The sequence below is a fragment of the Phoca vitulina genome, unplaced genomic scaffold, assembly GCF_004348235.1.
Source record: "Phoca vitulina isolate PV1807 unplaced genomic scaffold, GSC_HSeal_1.0 scaffold25, whole genome shotgun sequence".
Lineage (NCBI taxonomy): Eukaryota > Metazoa > Chordata > Mammalia > Carnivora > Phocidae > Phoca > Phoca vitulina.
In genome coordinates, this window is record NW_022589728.1 from 220856 (window position 1) to 238028 (window position 17173).

The 17173-nt window shown below is 37.8% G+C and overlaps 1 protein-coding gene across 3 annotated transcripts in view; it reads left to right on the forward strand.

The window, feature by feature from the left end:
• Window positions 1–17173, forward strand: part of SPIDR (scaffold protein involved in DNA repair) — a 562488-nt gene that overhangs the window by 76249 nt on the left and 469066 nt on the right. Inside the window, exon 2 of one of the 3 annotated variants that reach the window (XM_032421906.1) lies at window positions 4394–4557. The exons of the other annotated variants lie outside the window; for them this stretch is intronic. Coding sequence (XP_032277797.1) covers window positions 4552–4557 — 6 coding nt within the window. The 5' untranslated portion in view covers window positions 4394–4551. The remainder of the gene's footprint in view (window positions 1–4393; window positions 4558–17173) is intronic. 3 annotated transcript variants of the gene reach the window in all.

Below are 17173 nucleotides of genomic sequence, written 5' to 3' on the forward strand. Positions count from 1 at the left end.
CTAGTTTCAAAGCATTGTGGTCTGAAAATATGCAGGGAATGATCCCAGTCTTCTGGTACTGGTTGAGACCTGATTTGTGACCTAGAATGTGATTTATTCTGCAGAATGTTCCATGGGCACTAGAGAAGAAAATGTATTCTGTTGCTTTGGGATGGAATGTTCTGAATATATCTGTGAAGTCCATTTGGTCCAGTGTGTCATTTAAAGTCTTTATTTCCTTGTTGATCTTTTGCTTAGATGATCTGTACATTTCGGTGAGGGGGGTGTTAAAGTCCCCCACTATTTATTGTTGTCGGTGTGTTTCTTATCCATCTCTGCAGCTGGCTTCCCCGCCCTGATACCTGGGACCTTTGCTGCACTCAGGCACCCCTGGTCTTTCTGTGACCCCAAGGGTCTGGAGACCACACTGTCCCGCAGGGGTTACATCCCCCGCTTAGCCACTGGAGTGATGTCCCTCAGCAGAGCCGACTTCTAAAAGTTCCAATTTTGTGCTCCACTGCTCTATCACTTTCCAGAAGCGGCTGATGGAGACCCCCTCCCCCGCCGTCTATCTTCCCGAATATCGCCTCGGATTCACTTCTGTGCACGTCCTACCTTCCAGAAAGTGTGGTCGCTTTTCTGTTTAGAGAATTGTTGCTATTCTTTTCTTCGATCTCCTGTTGAGTATGTAGGTGTTCAGAATGGTTTGATCCCTATCCAGCTGAATTCCTGGGACCAGACGAAATCCAGGTCTCCTACTCCTCCGCCATCTTGCTCTGCCCCCAGTAACATTTTCTCATTTAGTATTTCTCACAACAACTCTAAGACATAAATATAATAAGTACTATTTTTACAGGTAACAACTTAAGCTTGAACAGTGGAATTGGTTGGGATTCCACTTAGGGTCTCTAATGTATAATGCTATACCTATATTGCCCCTTGCTGACCTGTTTTCCTTAAATACTATTATAGTAAATGTGTGATAGAAAAATAACACAAGTTTCTGTTCTGATGGTATTTTATATTGTATGTGTTTTTGAAAGTTTAAAGTGAAGTTTCCCAGCCTTGTCACTAATGCCATTTGGGGCCAGAAAATTCTTTGTTGTGTGGAGGGGTGGCTTTCCTGTGCAGTATAGGGTTTTTAGCAGCATCTTTGGCCTCTGTTCACTAGTGACAGTAGCTCCACTAGCCCCAGTTGGGTGGTTCTTTTTTCTTTTTTTTTTTTTTTATGATTTCATTCATCTATTTGTCAGAGAGAGAGAGAGTGTGTGTGCACACAAAAGCAGGGGGAGCGGCAGGCAGAGGGAGAAGCAGGTTCCCTACTGAGCAAGGAGCCCGATGTAGGACCCTGGCATCATGACCTGAGTCGAAGGCAGACGCTTAACCGACTGGGCCACCCAGGCATCCCTCCCCCAGCCCTAGTTGTGACAACTAAAGATGTCTCCAGATGTTGTCAGATATCCGCAGAAGGTCAGAATCATCCCGAGTTGAGAACCATAGACTTAGAATTAGCAAAATCATGTCCTTTTACAGATTTTAGAAGATAAAGCTCATCTAGAGTATTTAAAAGTCTTAATGCTTTCAAAATAAGCTTCATGTGAGTTGTTTACTTGGTTAAGGGTAATTTTATACAGACAAACCCTGTGGAAGGTGATTATATACCTTTGGCCACTTTGTATGCCATCTTGGTAACTACCCATTGACATTCTAGTAATAAACAGGTGAGGTGGTATTTTAAGGTTATACATAAGTTCATAGGGCTTATTTTATTAATTCCACCATATTAAATGAAATGCATTGTTATGTAACTCTTGGTCTTTACACATCTAAGAACATTTTGTTATTTAAAATTATGTTTTTTTATGGGTGGATAGTATGGTTTGTGTATTATTAAAGCTGCTCTTAACAAAAAACTGTGTATGTCTTTCTCTATTAAAAGACATAGTGTTTTTCAAAATTCTAAGAATGGAAAGGTGTTTTGAGCTAATTACTTTGAAATGAGTTAATGAATTGTTGACTTCTTTAAGGAAGTTGACTATTAGGGAACAAGTAAATGATCCCTTGGAGTGTATGTAATCGTGTGTGTAACTGCTGGCTTATCTTTCTCTTCTCTCTTCCTTTTCCCTCTCCTCCTCCCCTCACTCCTTTTTACCTTTAATTACTGTTTATCAGTTTCTTGTTTTACCCCAGACACTTGGCTGGACATTATGTATATTATTTCCTTTTATATCTACTACATCATGTGAGCTGAGTACCCTCGTTTTACAGAAGGAAATTGGGACTCAGAGAAGTCAAATCGCTTGCCCAGAGTCATATAGTTAACAAGTGTGCCAATTAATATTTATAGTCAGGGATGTCTAGCTTCAGTTCTGTGTGCTTCAACACTGTTCTGGTGCTTAACAGACTTGGCTTCTTAACAGAGTTACCAGGTGAGTTTTAAACATAATATACCCAGACCTCCTTCCAGCTGTATTGGATTAGAGTCTCTGTGTCTTAAGGCCCAGAATTGAGATTGAGAGGGAAGAGCCCTGAATTAAAATTGTCAAAATCTTTTCTTTTTTAAAAAAAATTTTCCCCCTCCATTTGTCTTTTACATAACTTTGAAAAAACTTCTTAACTTTTTGGAGACTCAGTTTCTTCATCTATAAAATGCAAATTTTAGTCTAACAGTAATTGTCTTGCCTGCTTCATAAAATTATTGTGAAGAATGAAAGATCTTATTAGTTTGCGTTGTGTTATATCATTTTATAACACTCAGCAACTGCAATATAAATGTTATTCATCAATGGGCTTCTCCAGGGTAGGAACAGTGTTCTGTATTATCTCCTGTGTTTGTTTATTTTGGTATTGTATAAGTGTCTAAGATGGTGTAGTAGGCCCTCAGTAGGCACTGATTTTATTGAATGAATGAGGAATAAATAAACAAATGGTACAAAAATATAGTAGCTCTGGGGGCACTTGCATTCCTCAGAACTCTACCTTTCCCATGGTTTTCTGCTGTGATGGTTCAGCAGCCTGGAGAATTTCTTTATGTGTTCCATTGCCTGGCTTCCATGAGTAAATGTGTTGTTACATGTGGTTTTTCCCTGCCATTCCCTAATGGTAAAAGTGGCTCCTGCAGTTATTTTACTGCCATTACGTATCTGCTTCTCTCAGACTGGTCTGACCTCCAGTCTTTTATAGTCACTATAGTGGACTTTTATGTTCTGGAACAACAGTATCAGATAAAAGAAGACTTACATTTTTGTTTGCTTTATTCCATACTTTTACCCTTAGCTTAAATATTTCTCGTCTTTTTTGGTTTTTATTTTGAATTCCCTTTCAGGTATTAAAGCTAGTAAGTTATTTTATTTTTTAATATTACTTCTATCTGGAAATAAGATTGTTGCTATTAGACCTCTGAAATAGGGCCAAGATACCTTACTAGCCCTCTGAGTTGCTGAAGTAGCTGTGAGAGAATACTTGGGCTTTGTAGTGTAGGAGAGGTTTATGTTATATGCCTCATAGATACCTCAGAGATTAATTTATCCTTAATAACTACGTTTATTTCTTTAAAAATAGATTAAATTTGGTTATTTGCTATATGAAAATAATTTAACTTCCAAATTAAATTTTGCAAAAGTAGCACCTAGATAACAATGCTTATAAAGTAAACTAAAAACTAAATTATACTTGTTTTACTGATGCAAAATCTATTAAAAAAGTTTTAGGTGAAAATCCTTTAAGAAGTCTGCTAATAGGAAACTGATTAAAGGGGCACCTGAGTGGCTCAGTCATTGAGCATTTGCCTTCGGCTCAGGTCATGATCCTGGGGTCCTGCGATCAAGCCCCGTTTTGGGTTCCCTGCTGGGCGGGAAGCCTGTTTCTCCCTCTCCCACTCTGCCTGCTTGTGTTCCCTCTCCCGCTGCCTCTCTCTCTGTCAAATAAATAAATAAAATCTTTAAAAAAAAAAAAAGAACACTGATTAAATAAACTGTGGGTCAACTATGCAGTAGAATACTATGTTGTAGAAAAGAATGAGGATACTCCCTGTTATTGATATGGAAAACCTCTGTTAAGTAAAAAAAAAAAAAAGTGTATCAAAAAGGAGGAAAAAATTATAGTATATTTTATTTGCTTGAACATGCTGGAAAAACTATAGAAAGATACAAAAATAACTAATAAAAGTAGTTACCTGAGAATTGGCGTAGGGGTAGATAGGAGAAACAGGATGGCTAGAGATAAGAGTAGGAATAGAGTTTTCACAATCTTAATACATATTTTGAAAAATTACTCAGCATTATGGATGTTTTCAACTACTGAGAATAAAGAAAATATATATATATATCCTGTATTTTTTTATATATATAGGATATATAAAATTATTATATATATATAAGGATATGTAAAATTGTTTAAAATTATATTTTTTTAGATGAACTACAGTTTATTGACTGGGAGATCGACAGTGACAGGGAAGATACTAGTGAGTATAATGAATTTGAAGACGGTGAGAGTGTTGTGGAAATATCAGACTGTGCTTCTTGTTCAAGCAATCATTCTTTGACTAGTGAAGAGAGGCTCTCTGAGCTTATGAAGGTAAGAACCAGTTGTCTCAAAATTTTTCATTCTGGTTATACATTTGTTAATCATAGCCTTTTGATGTTTCATTTTTAATTCCTTTTTCCAGGACAGTCACTTTTGACTCTTAGTGATTCTTTCATTCTTTACCTCCTTGTCTCTAAATAAACAGGCCTATAATGCACCTCTAAATATGGGTAACCATCTCCTCACCCACTCCCTCCACCTGCTACACATTGAACTTTTCCCATTCCTCCATTCTCCCAGGACACATGTATCATGGTTTGGTTAGATTAGTATTCAGCATTGCATAATATTCGTAAAAGGCAAATATTAATTATGATTATTTTTCCTTCACAACTTTCGTTTTACTTGGAGTTAATTACTTTGGGTTTTTGTTTGCCCAACTTTATTTATTGTTAATAAAACTAAGTTTTTGCCATTGTTTAGCTCTCCTGTTAAGGTTTTTCAGGCAAAGTAGACATTCTAGCAGTTTTGTCTTTTTGGAGAACTTGTTCCCACAATTTCCTAGCTGCTCTAATTTGAACTCATCCTTTCTGCTTTGTGGATGTAGCCACCCTTAGGTCTCTCTTCATCATCTTCCTGGTAATTCCCTTCACTTCTCTCCAATGTGGAGCAACTTTATCCTGGATTCCATGTCTTCCTCTTTCTTGGTTTTCACTCTCAGTATGATTGAGCACATCTTCTAATAGCTTTCAAGAGAGGATTTATGGAAGATAAATGGCATGTCAGAAGATGCATTTATCACACTTTGATAAGTGGATGATAATTTATATAGAATTTTAGGTTGGAAATTATTTTTCTTCAGAATTTTGAAGGCATTATTTCATTGTCTTCTAGTTCCAGAGTTGCTGTCAAGAAGCCTGAAGCTATTCTCATTCTTGATTTTTAAAAAAGATTTATTTATTTGAGAGAGGTGTAGGGAGGCGCAGGAGAGGGAGAGTGAGAATTCTAAGCAGACTCTGTGCTGAGCACACAGCTCAGTCCCAGGAACCCGACATCATGACCTGAGCTGAAATCAAGAGTCAGCTCTTCAACTGTCTGCACCACCCAGACTCCCCTCTCATTCTTGATTTTTTAATATTTTCTGTTTATCACTTTTTTAAGCAGTGTGATTGTGATTATACCTGCATGTCGTATTCTGCTTGGAGTTTATCAAGCTTTTTGAATATGTGGTGAATTGGGTCCAAGCCCTTGCTGAGGTTTGGTAATTTACTAAGAGGACTCTCAGAATTTAGTGTACAGTCATACTCAGGGCTATGATTTATTATAGTGAAACAATACAAAGCAAAATCAGCAATATTTTAAGAGTCCTATTGTAGTGGAGTCACACAGGATATGCTTAATTGCTCTAGCAATGAGTTTTGACAACCTCTGTAAAGTGTTGCCTGCCAGGGGAGCTCATTGGTGACTCAGTGCCCAGAGTTTTTATTGGGGACTGGTAAAGTAGGCACTCTCTCTGCCTTGCATGTATTAGAATTTCAGATTTTAAGAAGGCAAACAGGTATTCAGCCTAAGCCATATTGTTTGCACAGTTTAGGCAGAGGGAGCCACTCTTACCATTAGGGACTGATGGTAACTCTCCTGATGTCTAAATAACCAGAGGTAGGCAAGGACCAACATTATAAGCAGGCCTTTCTAAGGATACCCATCTTAGGTCAGCTTTGTTAACTCTCTTCTTCACATAATGGGTTTAAAGTTTTCATAACATTTGGAAAGGTTTTTGCCTTCAACATTTTTTTTTCTGACATCCTTTTTCCTTTCCTTTTGGACTACAATTATAGGTATATTAATGAGGCTGCTTCATGTTGTATCATGGGATCGTTGATGCTGTGTTCACCCCCCCTTTCATTTTTAATGGTTTCTATTGCTATATTTTTCAAGTTTAATATCTTTTTTCTCTCAGTGTTTAATCTGCTGTTAATACTATCCAGTGTATTTGTCATCTCTTAAAGTTTGATATGAATCTTTTTATATTATCATTCTTAACCTCATATTTTTTTCTATGTTTTGAAAATATAGAGTATAATTATAATAGTTGTTTTAGTGGCTTTTCTGTAAATCTACCATTTGTGTTATTTCTGTGTCTGTTTCTGTTGATTAATATTTCTCTTCATTGCAGGTGATATTTTTCTGCTTCTCCACATGCCTGAAAATTTTTGAGTGGATACCAGACATTGTGAATTTTATGTTGTTGGGTGCTGGATTTTTTAAAATGTCTTTAAATATTTTGGGACTTTATTCTCAGGTGCAGTTATTTGGAAACAGTTTCATCCTTTGGATGTTGCTTTATGACTTATTAGATGGATCTGGAGAAGTGTTCAGTATTATGTCCCATTATCTTTTTGAGTATTCTACTAATGCTCTTACTTTTCAGTCTGCCTGGCAAGAATAGCTGCCGTGTCCTGACCCTGTGTGAGCACTGGGTGCTGTTCTCCAGATGATTCTTTCACTTGTATACTGATCGCACATGCTGATCAGAACTCTGCTGAATAATTGAAGGGGGGATTGCTGTAGTTTTCTAAGTAGCTCTGGTTTTTCTGTTACTCCATCCTGTGAACTCTAGCTACTTTTGTGGACTCTCAGTTCTGTCTCTTCCCATGGGCTCCACCTCAGTTCCCCTTTTCTACTGTGTGGTTTGGAAATTTTCTTAAGAAAGTAAGCTAGGGCAATTGTAGAACTCAATTTTTATTTCCTGACTTTTAGGAATTATGTTCTTGCCTGATGTTCAGTTTCTTGAAAACCATTGTTTCATGTATTTTGTCTGGGTTATTCCCTTCCTTCCTTCCCTCCCTCCCTCCTTTCCTTCCTTCCTTCTTTCCTTTCTCTTTCTCTCTCTGTTTTGTTTTTTGTTTGTTTGTTTTGGTGTTTTAAGTGGGAGAACAAATCCATTTGCTATTATTCCATCTTGGCCACCTTCCTGATCTTTCATGCAATCCAGCACATGATAAGATGCTCATCATCATTAGTCATCAGGGAGTTGCAAATCCAAACTATGATGAGATACCACTTTATACTCATTAGGATGGCTATTATCCATAAATGGAAAAAAAATGAGAAATTGGAATCCTTGTACATTGCTGGTGGGAATGTAAAATTGTACAGCCACTGTGGGAAAGTTTGATGGTTTCTCAAAAAGTTAAACGTGGAATTACCACATAATCCAGCAATTCTACTTCTGGATATATACCCAAAAGAATTGAAAGCAGGGACTCAAACATTCTTGTACATCGATGTTCATAGCGTCATTATTCACAATGGCTGGATGGTGGAAACAACCCAAATGTCCATCAACAGATGAAAGAATAAACAAAATGTTATATATATGTACAGTGGATTATTATTCAGCCTTAAAAAGGAACGAAATTCTGGGGTGCCTGGCTGGCTCAGTTAGTTAAGTGTCCGATTTTGATTTTGGCTCAGGTCATGATTTCAGGGTTGTGAGATCAAGCCCCACATTGGTCTCTGCATGGTGGGCATGGAACCTACTTAAGATTCTCTCTCTCCCTCTGCCCCTCCCCCTTCTCCTCTCTCTCTCAAAGGAAAAACAGGAATGAAATTCTAATACATGCTACAATATGGATGAATCTTGAAAACCTTATTATAGATAAAATAAGCCAGACACAAAAGGACAAGTGCTGTATGATTCAATTTATATGCAGTACCTAGAATAGGCAAATTCATAGAAACAGAAAATAGAATAGAGGTTACCAGGGGCTGAAGAGTAAGGGGAGTTATTTTTAAATGTGTACAGAGTTTCTGATTGGGATAATGAAAAGGTTCTAGAAATGGTTAGTGGTAGTGGTTATAAACATGAATGTACTTAATGCCATTGAAATGTACACCTAAAAGTGGTTAATATGATAAATTTTTTTGCTATGTATATTTCACCACAATAAAAAATGAAAAAGTATATCTTTATTTTAAAGTATTTTTCTACCATTAAATTTTATGTTTTTGAGGACTTTTTATTGTTGAAATGATAAAAATGTTTCTAGAGAGAACGCTAAATGATAAAGCAAAAGACTTACTGTACATGCAGTAAAATCTTAACTCGAGGATCCCAAAGGACCATGGAGAATCCCAAGACTACTACCAAAACCCCTTGGAATAAATCATATCTAATCAGACCAGGAAGTGTTGTGCCATGACCTAAAAGTTTTTCTTGACTTTTCAATATAGGGACTAGACTAGTAACCCTTTATTTCTATGAACTTCTTCAGTGTGAAAGAAGACCTTCTGTGATAGCATGGTCTTACTTTAGTACATATCACATTTTAAGATTATTTATTTATTTATTTGTTAGAAAGAGAGAGAGTACACCAGCAGGCAGAGGGGCAGGCAGAGGGAGAGGGAAGCAGACTCCCTACTGAGCAGAGAACCTGACATGGGGCTTGATCCCAGGACTCTGGGATCATGACCTGAGCTGAAGGCAGATCCTTAACCGACTGAGGCACCCAGGCATCCCTTAAAATTTTTTTTTTTAAGATTTTATTCATTTATTTAACAGAGCACAAGCAGGGGGAGTGGCAGGCAGAGGGAGAGGGAGAAGCAGGCTCCTCACTGGGCAAGGAGGAGCCTGACATGGGGCTCGATCCCAGGACCCTGGGATCATGACCTGAGCTGAAGGCAGATGCTTAACCGACTGAGGCACCCAGGCGCCCCCAAATTTTTTCTTAATATTAATTGTGGTGGTGGTTTCAGTGGCTGAAATATCTGTTACTTCATGCGTTTGGCTTTTTAAAGCACCTCATTTCTGTTGAGAAAGGTGGGAGTTTTGTGCAGAGCTTCATATCATAGGCTACTTGTTTTTATAATTTTAGAGTTTTATCTGATATTTCATGAGCAGGTTCTGTACTGATAAGATAAGGAGGCATTTAATAAAATTAGTTTATGAATTCCTTTTCCTTATTTTGAATAGAATGAATGATGGATTTGTTCTCATCATAGATTATTGCCATCACTAAATAAAAAATTTAGTATTTTACTCTTGTCACAAACTTTAATTTTTTTATTAGAAAATAAGTTTATTAGAACTTTTAGTTTTTTTCTTGGCTTTTTTTGAGAGAAATATTCTGTGAACTGAGGATATGTTCATCCTTTGAAAGCTGCTGTAAATTACCACGACTATGAGAAAGACTAATGCTGCATAGATCAAGCTTGCTGGGTGATTGTCTGGGTTCACTACTTAACTGAGAAACTCCTGCACTCAGGTTTTATAGTGCTTTCAGTTCAATTCATACCTTGTTAAAATTACAAATTACAGTATGACACAGACTTTTCAGGGAAGCTCTTGAATAATATATAGTTATAAGAAGTAAATGGTAAGCATCCATAGCTCTCTAAAATGTAAAAAGCATATCTCTGGGTAGTAGAATTACTGGAGACGTTTATTTTCTTCTTTGTTGCATTTATTTCACAATTTAAATAAAAAACAAGAAAAATATAGCAGTCAGTGGCTTTTTCCTTAAAGACAAAACAGAAACAGATCACATATATTGAACATATATACTGGGTCTTATACTAGTTGCTTTATGTACATGTATTAGTCCGTTTGAGCTGCTATAACAAAAATACATAGGCTGGGTAGCTAAAACAACAGATTTATTTTTCACGGCTTTGGAGGCTGGGAAGTTCTATGATCTAGGTGCTGGCAGATATGGTGTCTGTTGAGGGCCCGCTTCCTGGTTCATTGAAGGCTGTCTTCTCACTGTGTCCTCACATGTTGGAAGGGGTAAGGGATCTCTGGGGCCTTTTTATAAGGGTCCTAATCCCATTCATGAGGGCCCCACTCAAAGGCCCCGCCTCTAAATACCATCACATAAGGGATTAGGTTTCAACATTTAGTTTACAGCAGTACATTTTCCATTTAAGCCTTAAAACAATCTTGTGAAGTAGATGTGGTTATGCCCAATTTTCAGATAAGGAAACTGTTAGAAAAGATAATGTAACTGCAAACAAGTTATTTACGTAGTAAGGCATCAGTGATTGAAATCTTGCCATAGAAATATTCAGGTGTTGGTTGAATGCCTCCCAATCTACATTGATTGCTTTCTTATGTTGGAAGAAGCATGCAAATGGGCAGAACTTTGAAAGATATGGTCATAGAAAAGAGATGACCTTGGCTTGCTTTGTATTTAAAAAATTCAAGACTTCTTCCATGTAAATTGTCATGAAGTATACCTTTTTAATAAACTTGTTCATTAAAGCATAACATACTACATCGTCATTTGAAATAAATAAATTGAATCCATTGACTCAAAAATGAATTTCTCTAAGTAGGCATTGAGAAGCATTCCTACAATATAACAAAAATCCTTTTGGATTTGTGGTCTGTCTAATCACAGTGGTATTCTCTATGGCCTTAACTCCTGTCTCCTTTTCTTCCATTCTCTTCCTCATATGGGAACAAAGATTGTTATTTTCTTTATTTTCTTCTCAAGCAACATTTTCTTCCAAGTGCTGATAACTGTTAAATCTTTCTATAACCCAGTTGCTGTCCTGAATTCCATGTGGGTTTACAGCTGCCTAATGACATATTTGCGTCAATGTTCTAAAGTTACTGTAAGTCAAAGGGGTCCCAGGCCATATCCTTTCTTTTCTTTTTAATGCAAGCTTATCCTGTTTGTGTGTTTTTGGTCTTAGTTAATAACTTTCCTTTTTCACTGCCTGAGTCTGTTTTGTTACCGGGTCGTGCAGATTTGACCTCTAAACTAACATCCTCAGAACTTCTGCCCTAAATTGGGCCCTTTCACCTATTCTCTGTATTGTTTCAGTAGCATCATAATTAATTTCTTAGCTGATGTCTTTTTAGTAGATTTATCTTAATAAAAATTATGACTTTATCACTCACTTACTGAAATACTTTTGATGGTTCCTCATTGCTCAAAAGTCAAGGTCCATATAACTTAACCTTCACAGTTTAGCCGCAGGTCCCTCAAGTGAATGAGGCAGAGTATACACTGTATTTTTTTATTTATATATAATCCTTAAAAATACAAATGATTCTATAGTGACAGGAAGCAGGTCAGTGGTTGACTGGGCTGAAGGTAGATGGGGGAAGGAAAGTGGGACATGAGGAAAGTGGGGCTGATGGAAATATTGATTATCTTGATTGTGGTAATAGTTTCAAAGGAATATACACATGTCAAAACTTGTCAAATTGAATATGTTCAGTACGTGTATTTTAGTATGCTTAAGTTATATACTTCAGTAAAACTGATAAGTTTAAGTGCAAGAAAGATGTAGTTCCATGTGTTTATGATATAATTTTCAAAATACCTTTTTAAATGACAAAACAGGATATAGAATAATTGTATAGAAAAATGGAAAGGGTTTAGAGGAGTTAAGATGGCAGAGGATTAGGGGGACCCGAAGTTTGTCTTGTCTCTTGAATACAACTTGATAGTTATCAAACCATTCTGAACACCTGGGAAATCAATCAGAAGTCTGAGAGAAAAAAACTGCAATTCTACAAGTAGAAAAGTGACCACCTTTTGGAAGGTAGGAAATGCGGAGACTTGAATCCTGTGTGATATAGCTGTGGATACGATGGCGGCAGGGAGAGAACCTGCTTATGGAAGCTACCACAAAAGTATTATAAGCAGTGGGGTGCAAAATTGGAACTTTTAGAAGTCAGCTACAGTGGGGGAATGTGCCTCACTTAAAGGTGCTCAGGTGGCAAAGTGGAGTGGAATCCCAGGTGTGACACCGTGGTCTGAAGATCCTCGGGTTGTAAGAAGAGTGGGTGGTGCCTAAGTGCTGCACTGTTCTCAGGGATAGGAGTATGGAAGCCGGCTGAGAACAGTGAGTCTAGGTGCCACCTTTCTGCTCTGTATTGCCATAAACCGTGAACTGCTGCGTGGTCATTCACCTGCTTTTCCTGGGATGGGTCTGCAGAGGCCTGTCAAGACTCTCCCCAGGGAATCAGTGCAGGTCTGCGCCATAGGAGTCCCTAAAATTTGGAGTTTTGAAACTCAGGTGCATTCTTGAGATAAAAAAGCTTGGCACAGGCAGGGTGAACACAGAGTTCTGATGGCAACTGGGGAGACAAGAGTGATTGATTGCTCTTCTGTGAGGGTTCCCTGAAGAGTGGGGGAATGCGAATTTTCAGCTCCGGGGCTAGAGTGGGGTGCCACCATATTCATCCCACACGCCCATCAGCACTGAAAGCCCTCAGGGAGCAAAACAGGGCCACCTGGTGGAGTCTGGAGCTGCTTACACCAAGCCCTGCCTCCTTGCCTCTCCCCCCCGCCCCCCCCACCCAGGGCAAGTCTACCTGAGAATCAGTGCAACAGGCCCCTCCCCAAGAAGACCAGTACAAACAACTTGCTTACACTAAGTTTACTGATCATAGAGGGCTGCAAAGCTTCAGCTCTAAGGGAAAATAGTATCTAGCCTCCTTTGGGCTTTTATTCTTTACTTCTTTTTCATTTATTTTCTTATTTTTTGCAATTTTTTTTAAAAGTTGTTTATATTTTTATTTTTGTTTACTTTTATTGCATTTTATTTTTATATTTCTTTGGGATCTAGATTCTTATTTTTTTAAGATTTATTTATTTATTTATTTGAGAGAGTAAGCACAAGTGGGGGAGGGACAGAGGGAGAGGGAGAAGCAGAGTCCCTGCTGAGCAGGAAGCCTGACATGGGGCTCAGTCCCAGGACCCTGAGATCATGACCTGAGCTGAAGGCAGAGGCTTAACTGACTGAGCCACCCAGTGCCCCATCTTCCTTTCTTTCTGGACAAAATGATGAGACGGGAAAATTCATCCCAGAAAAAAGAATAGCAGGTAGTACTCACAGCCAGAGATTTAATCAGTATAGCTAACTAGAATTTAAAACAATGATTACAGGGATACCAGCTGGGCTTGAAAAAAACATAGAAGACAGTAGAGAATCCTTTACTGCAGAGATAAAAGACCCAAAATCTAGTGAGGCCGATTAAAAATGCTATAACCAAGATGCAGTTCCAAATGGAGACCATAAAAATGAGGACAGATGAATCATTGGAGTGAATCAGTGATATAGAAGATAAAATGGAAAATGAGGAAGCTGAATAAAAGAAGGAAACAGGTAATGGATCACAAAGGTAGACTTAGGGAAATCAGCTACTTATTAAATAACATTCGTATCATAGGAGTCCTAGAAGATGTAGGGAGAAAAAAAGGGACAGTTTATTCAAACAAATTACAGCTGAAAACATCCCTAACCTGGTAAAGACACAGACATCAAAATCCAGAAAACACAGAGAAATCCCATTAAATTCAAAAAGAGCCAACCATCACCATAGTCAAATTCACAAAATAGGGAAAGATTCCTGAAAGCAGCAAGATAAAAAAAGTCCTTAACCTACAAGGGAAGACAGATCAGGTTTGCAGCAGATCTGGCCACTGAAACCTTGCAGGCCAGAAAGGAGTTGAAGGAAATATTCAATGTGATGAGTTGGAATTACTCCAGTGTTCCAGTATTCAATCCAGCAAGATTGTCATTCAGAATAGAGAGATAAAGAGTTTCCTAGACAAAAAATAAAGGAGATTATGACCACTAAACCGGCCTGCAAGAAATACTAAGGGGACCCTATGAGTGGAGAAAAAAAATACCAAAAGGAACAAAGACCAGAAAGGACCAGAGAACATCATCAGAATCACCAACTGTACAGGTAACACAGTGGTGCTGAATTCATATCTTTCAGTAATCATTTTGAATGTATATGGACTAAATGCTCCAAGCAAAAGACGCAGGATATCAGAATGGATTAAAAAACAGGATCCATCTATATGCTGCCTACAATAGACTCATTTTAGACCTAAAGAACCTGCAGATTGAAAGTGAGGGGAGGGAGGGATAACCATCTATAATGCTAATGGATGTCAAAAGAAAGCCAGAGTACCCATACTGAGATAAGACAAACTAGATTTTAAAACAAAAGACTGTAACAAGAGATGAAGGGCATTGTATCATAATTAAGGGATCTATCCATCAAGAAAATCTAACAATTGTATATGTTCATGCCCCCAACTTGGGAGCACCCAAATATATAAATCAATTAATAATAAACATAAACTCATGGATAATAATACAGTAATAATAGGTAACTTTTACACCCCACTTACAGCAGTGGACATTATCTAAGCAGAAGATCAACAAGGAAACAGGGCTTTGAATGACACACTGGACCAGATGGACTCAACAGATATATTCAGAGCATTTCATCCTGAAGCATCAGAATACACATTCGTTTTGAGTGCATACAGAACATTCTCCAGAATAGATCACATACTGGGTCACAAATCAGCCCTCAACAAGTATAAAAAGATTGAGGTCATACCATGCATATTTTCAGACCACAATGCTCTGAAACTTGAAGTCAGCTATAAGGAAATATTTGGAAAGACCACAAATACATGGAGGTTAATGAGCGTTCCACTAAAGAATAATTGGGTTAACCAGTAAGTTAAAGAAGAAATAAAAAAGTACATGGAAGCAAATGAAAATGAAAACACAGTGGTCCAAAACGTTTGGGATGCAGCAAAGGCAGTTTTAAGTTGCAATACAGTCCCACCTCAAGAAGCAAGGAAAGTCTCAAACAACCTAACCTTACACCTAAAAGAGTTAGAAAAGGAGCAGCAAATAAAGCCTAAAGTCAGCAGAAGAAGGGAAATAATGAAGATTAGAGCAGGAATAAACTATATAGAAAACAAACAGTAGTACAGATTAATGAAACTAAGAGCCGGTCTTTGAAAGAATTTATAAAATTGATAAACCCCTAGCTAGACTTACCAAAAAAAAAAAAAAGAGAGAGAAAGGACCTAAATAGATAAAATCATGAATGAAAGAGGAGACATAACCATCACCACAGAAATACAGTTATAAAGAGAATACTGTGAAAAATTATGTGCCAACAAACTGGGCAACCTGGAAGAAGTGAACCAATTCCTAGAAACCTACAAACTACCAGACTGAAACAGGAAGAAATAGAAAATTTAAACAGCCGCATAACCAGCAAAGAAATTAAATCAGTAATCAAAAATCTCTCAACAAGCGAAAGTCCAGGGTCGGATGGATTCCCAGGGGAATTCTACCCCACAGTTAAAGAAGAGTTAATACCTATTCTCCTCAAACTGTTCCAAAAAAGAAGAAAAAAATAGAAATGGAAAGAAAACTTCCAAACTCATTCTGCCAAGTCAGCATGCCTTGATCCCAGAACGAGACAAATACCCCACTAAAAAGGAGGATTACAGGACAATATCCCTGATGAACATAAATGTAAACCTTTTCAATAAAATACTAGCAAATCGAATGCAACAGTACATTAAAAGAATTATTCACCAAGATCAAGTGGGATTTATTCCTGGGCTGCAGGTGTGGTTCAACATCTGCAAATCTCCCCAATGTCTAGACATTGGGGAAGGTATGTGCTATGGTGAGCGCTGTGAATTGTGTAAGACTATTGAATCACACATCTCTACCTCTGAAATAATACATTATATGTTAAAAAAAAAAAAAGATAGCAGGAGGGGAAGAATGAAGAGGGGGAAATCAGAGGGGGAGACGAACCATGAGAGACTATGGACTCTGAAAAACAAACTGAGGATTCTGGAGGGGAGGGGTTGGGGGGATGGGTTAGCCTGGTGATGGGTATTAAAGAGGGCACGTACTGCATGGAGCACTGGGTGTTATACGCAAACAATGAATCATGGAACACTACATCAAACACTAATGATGTAATGTATGGTGATTAACATAATAAAAAAAAGAAACAGCATTCACTGGAATTTAAATAAAAGCTTTTTTAAAAAGCAAAAAAAAACAAAAACAGAAAAACATCTGCAAATCTATGAACATGATATACCACATGGGGGCGCCTGGATGGCTCAGTTGTTAAGTGTCTGCCTTCGGCTCAGGTCATGATCCCAGGGTCCTGGGATTGAGCCCTACATTGGGCTCCCTGCTCTGCGGGAAGCCTGCTTCTCCCTCTCTCACTCCCCCTGCTTGTGTTCCCTCTCTTGCTGTGTCTCTCTCTGTCAAATAAATAAATAATCTTCTAAAAAAATTTAAAAAAACCATGATATACCACATTAATAAAAGAAAGGATAAAAACCATATGGTCCTGTCAATAGATGCAGAAAAAGCATCTGACAAAGTACAGCATCCTTTCTTGATAAAAACCCTCAACAAAATAGGGGTTGATGGAACATAAACCTTAACATCATAAAGGCCATATTCGAAAGACCCACAGCTAATATCATCCTCAGTGGGGAAAAAACTGAAAGCCTTTACTCTTTGATCAGGAGCAAAACAAGGATGTCCACTCTCAACATTACTATTTAATGTAGTATTGGAAGTCTTAACCTCAAGAATCAGACAACAAAAAGAAAAGGCATCCAAGTTGGCAAGGAAGAAGTCAAACTTCCACTATTTGTAGATGACATGATACTCTGTAGAAAACCTGAAAAGACTCAACTAAAAAATTGCTAGAACTGATACAGGAACTCAGCAAAGTCACAGGATATAAAATGAATGTGCAGAAATCGTACACGAATAATGAAGCATCAGAAAAAGAAATCAAGGAACCAATCCCATTTGCTATTGCACCAAAAACAATAAGATACTT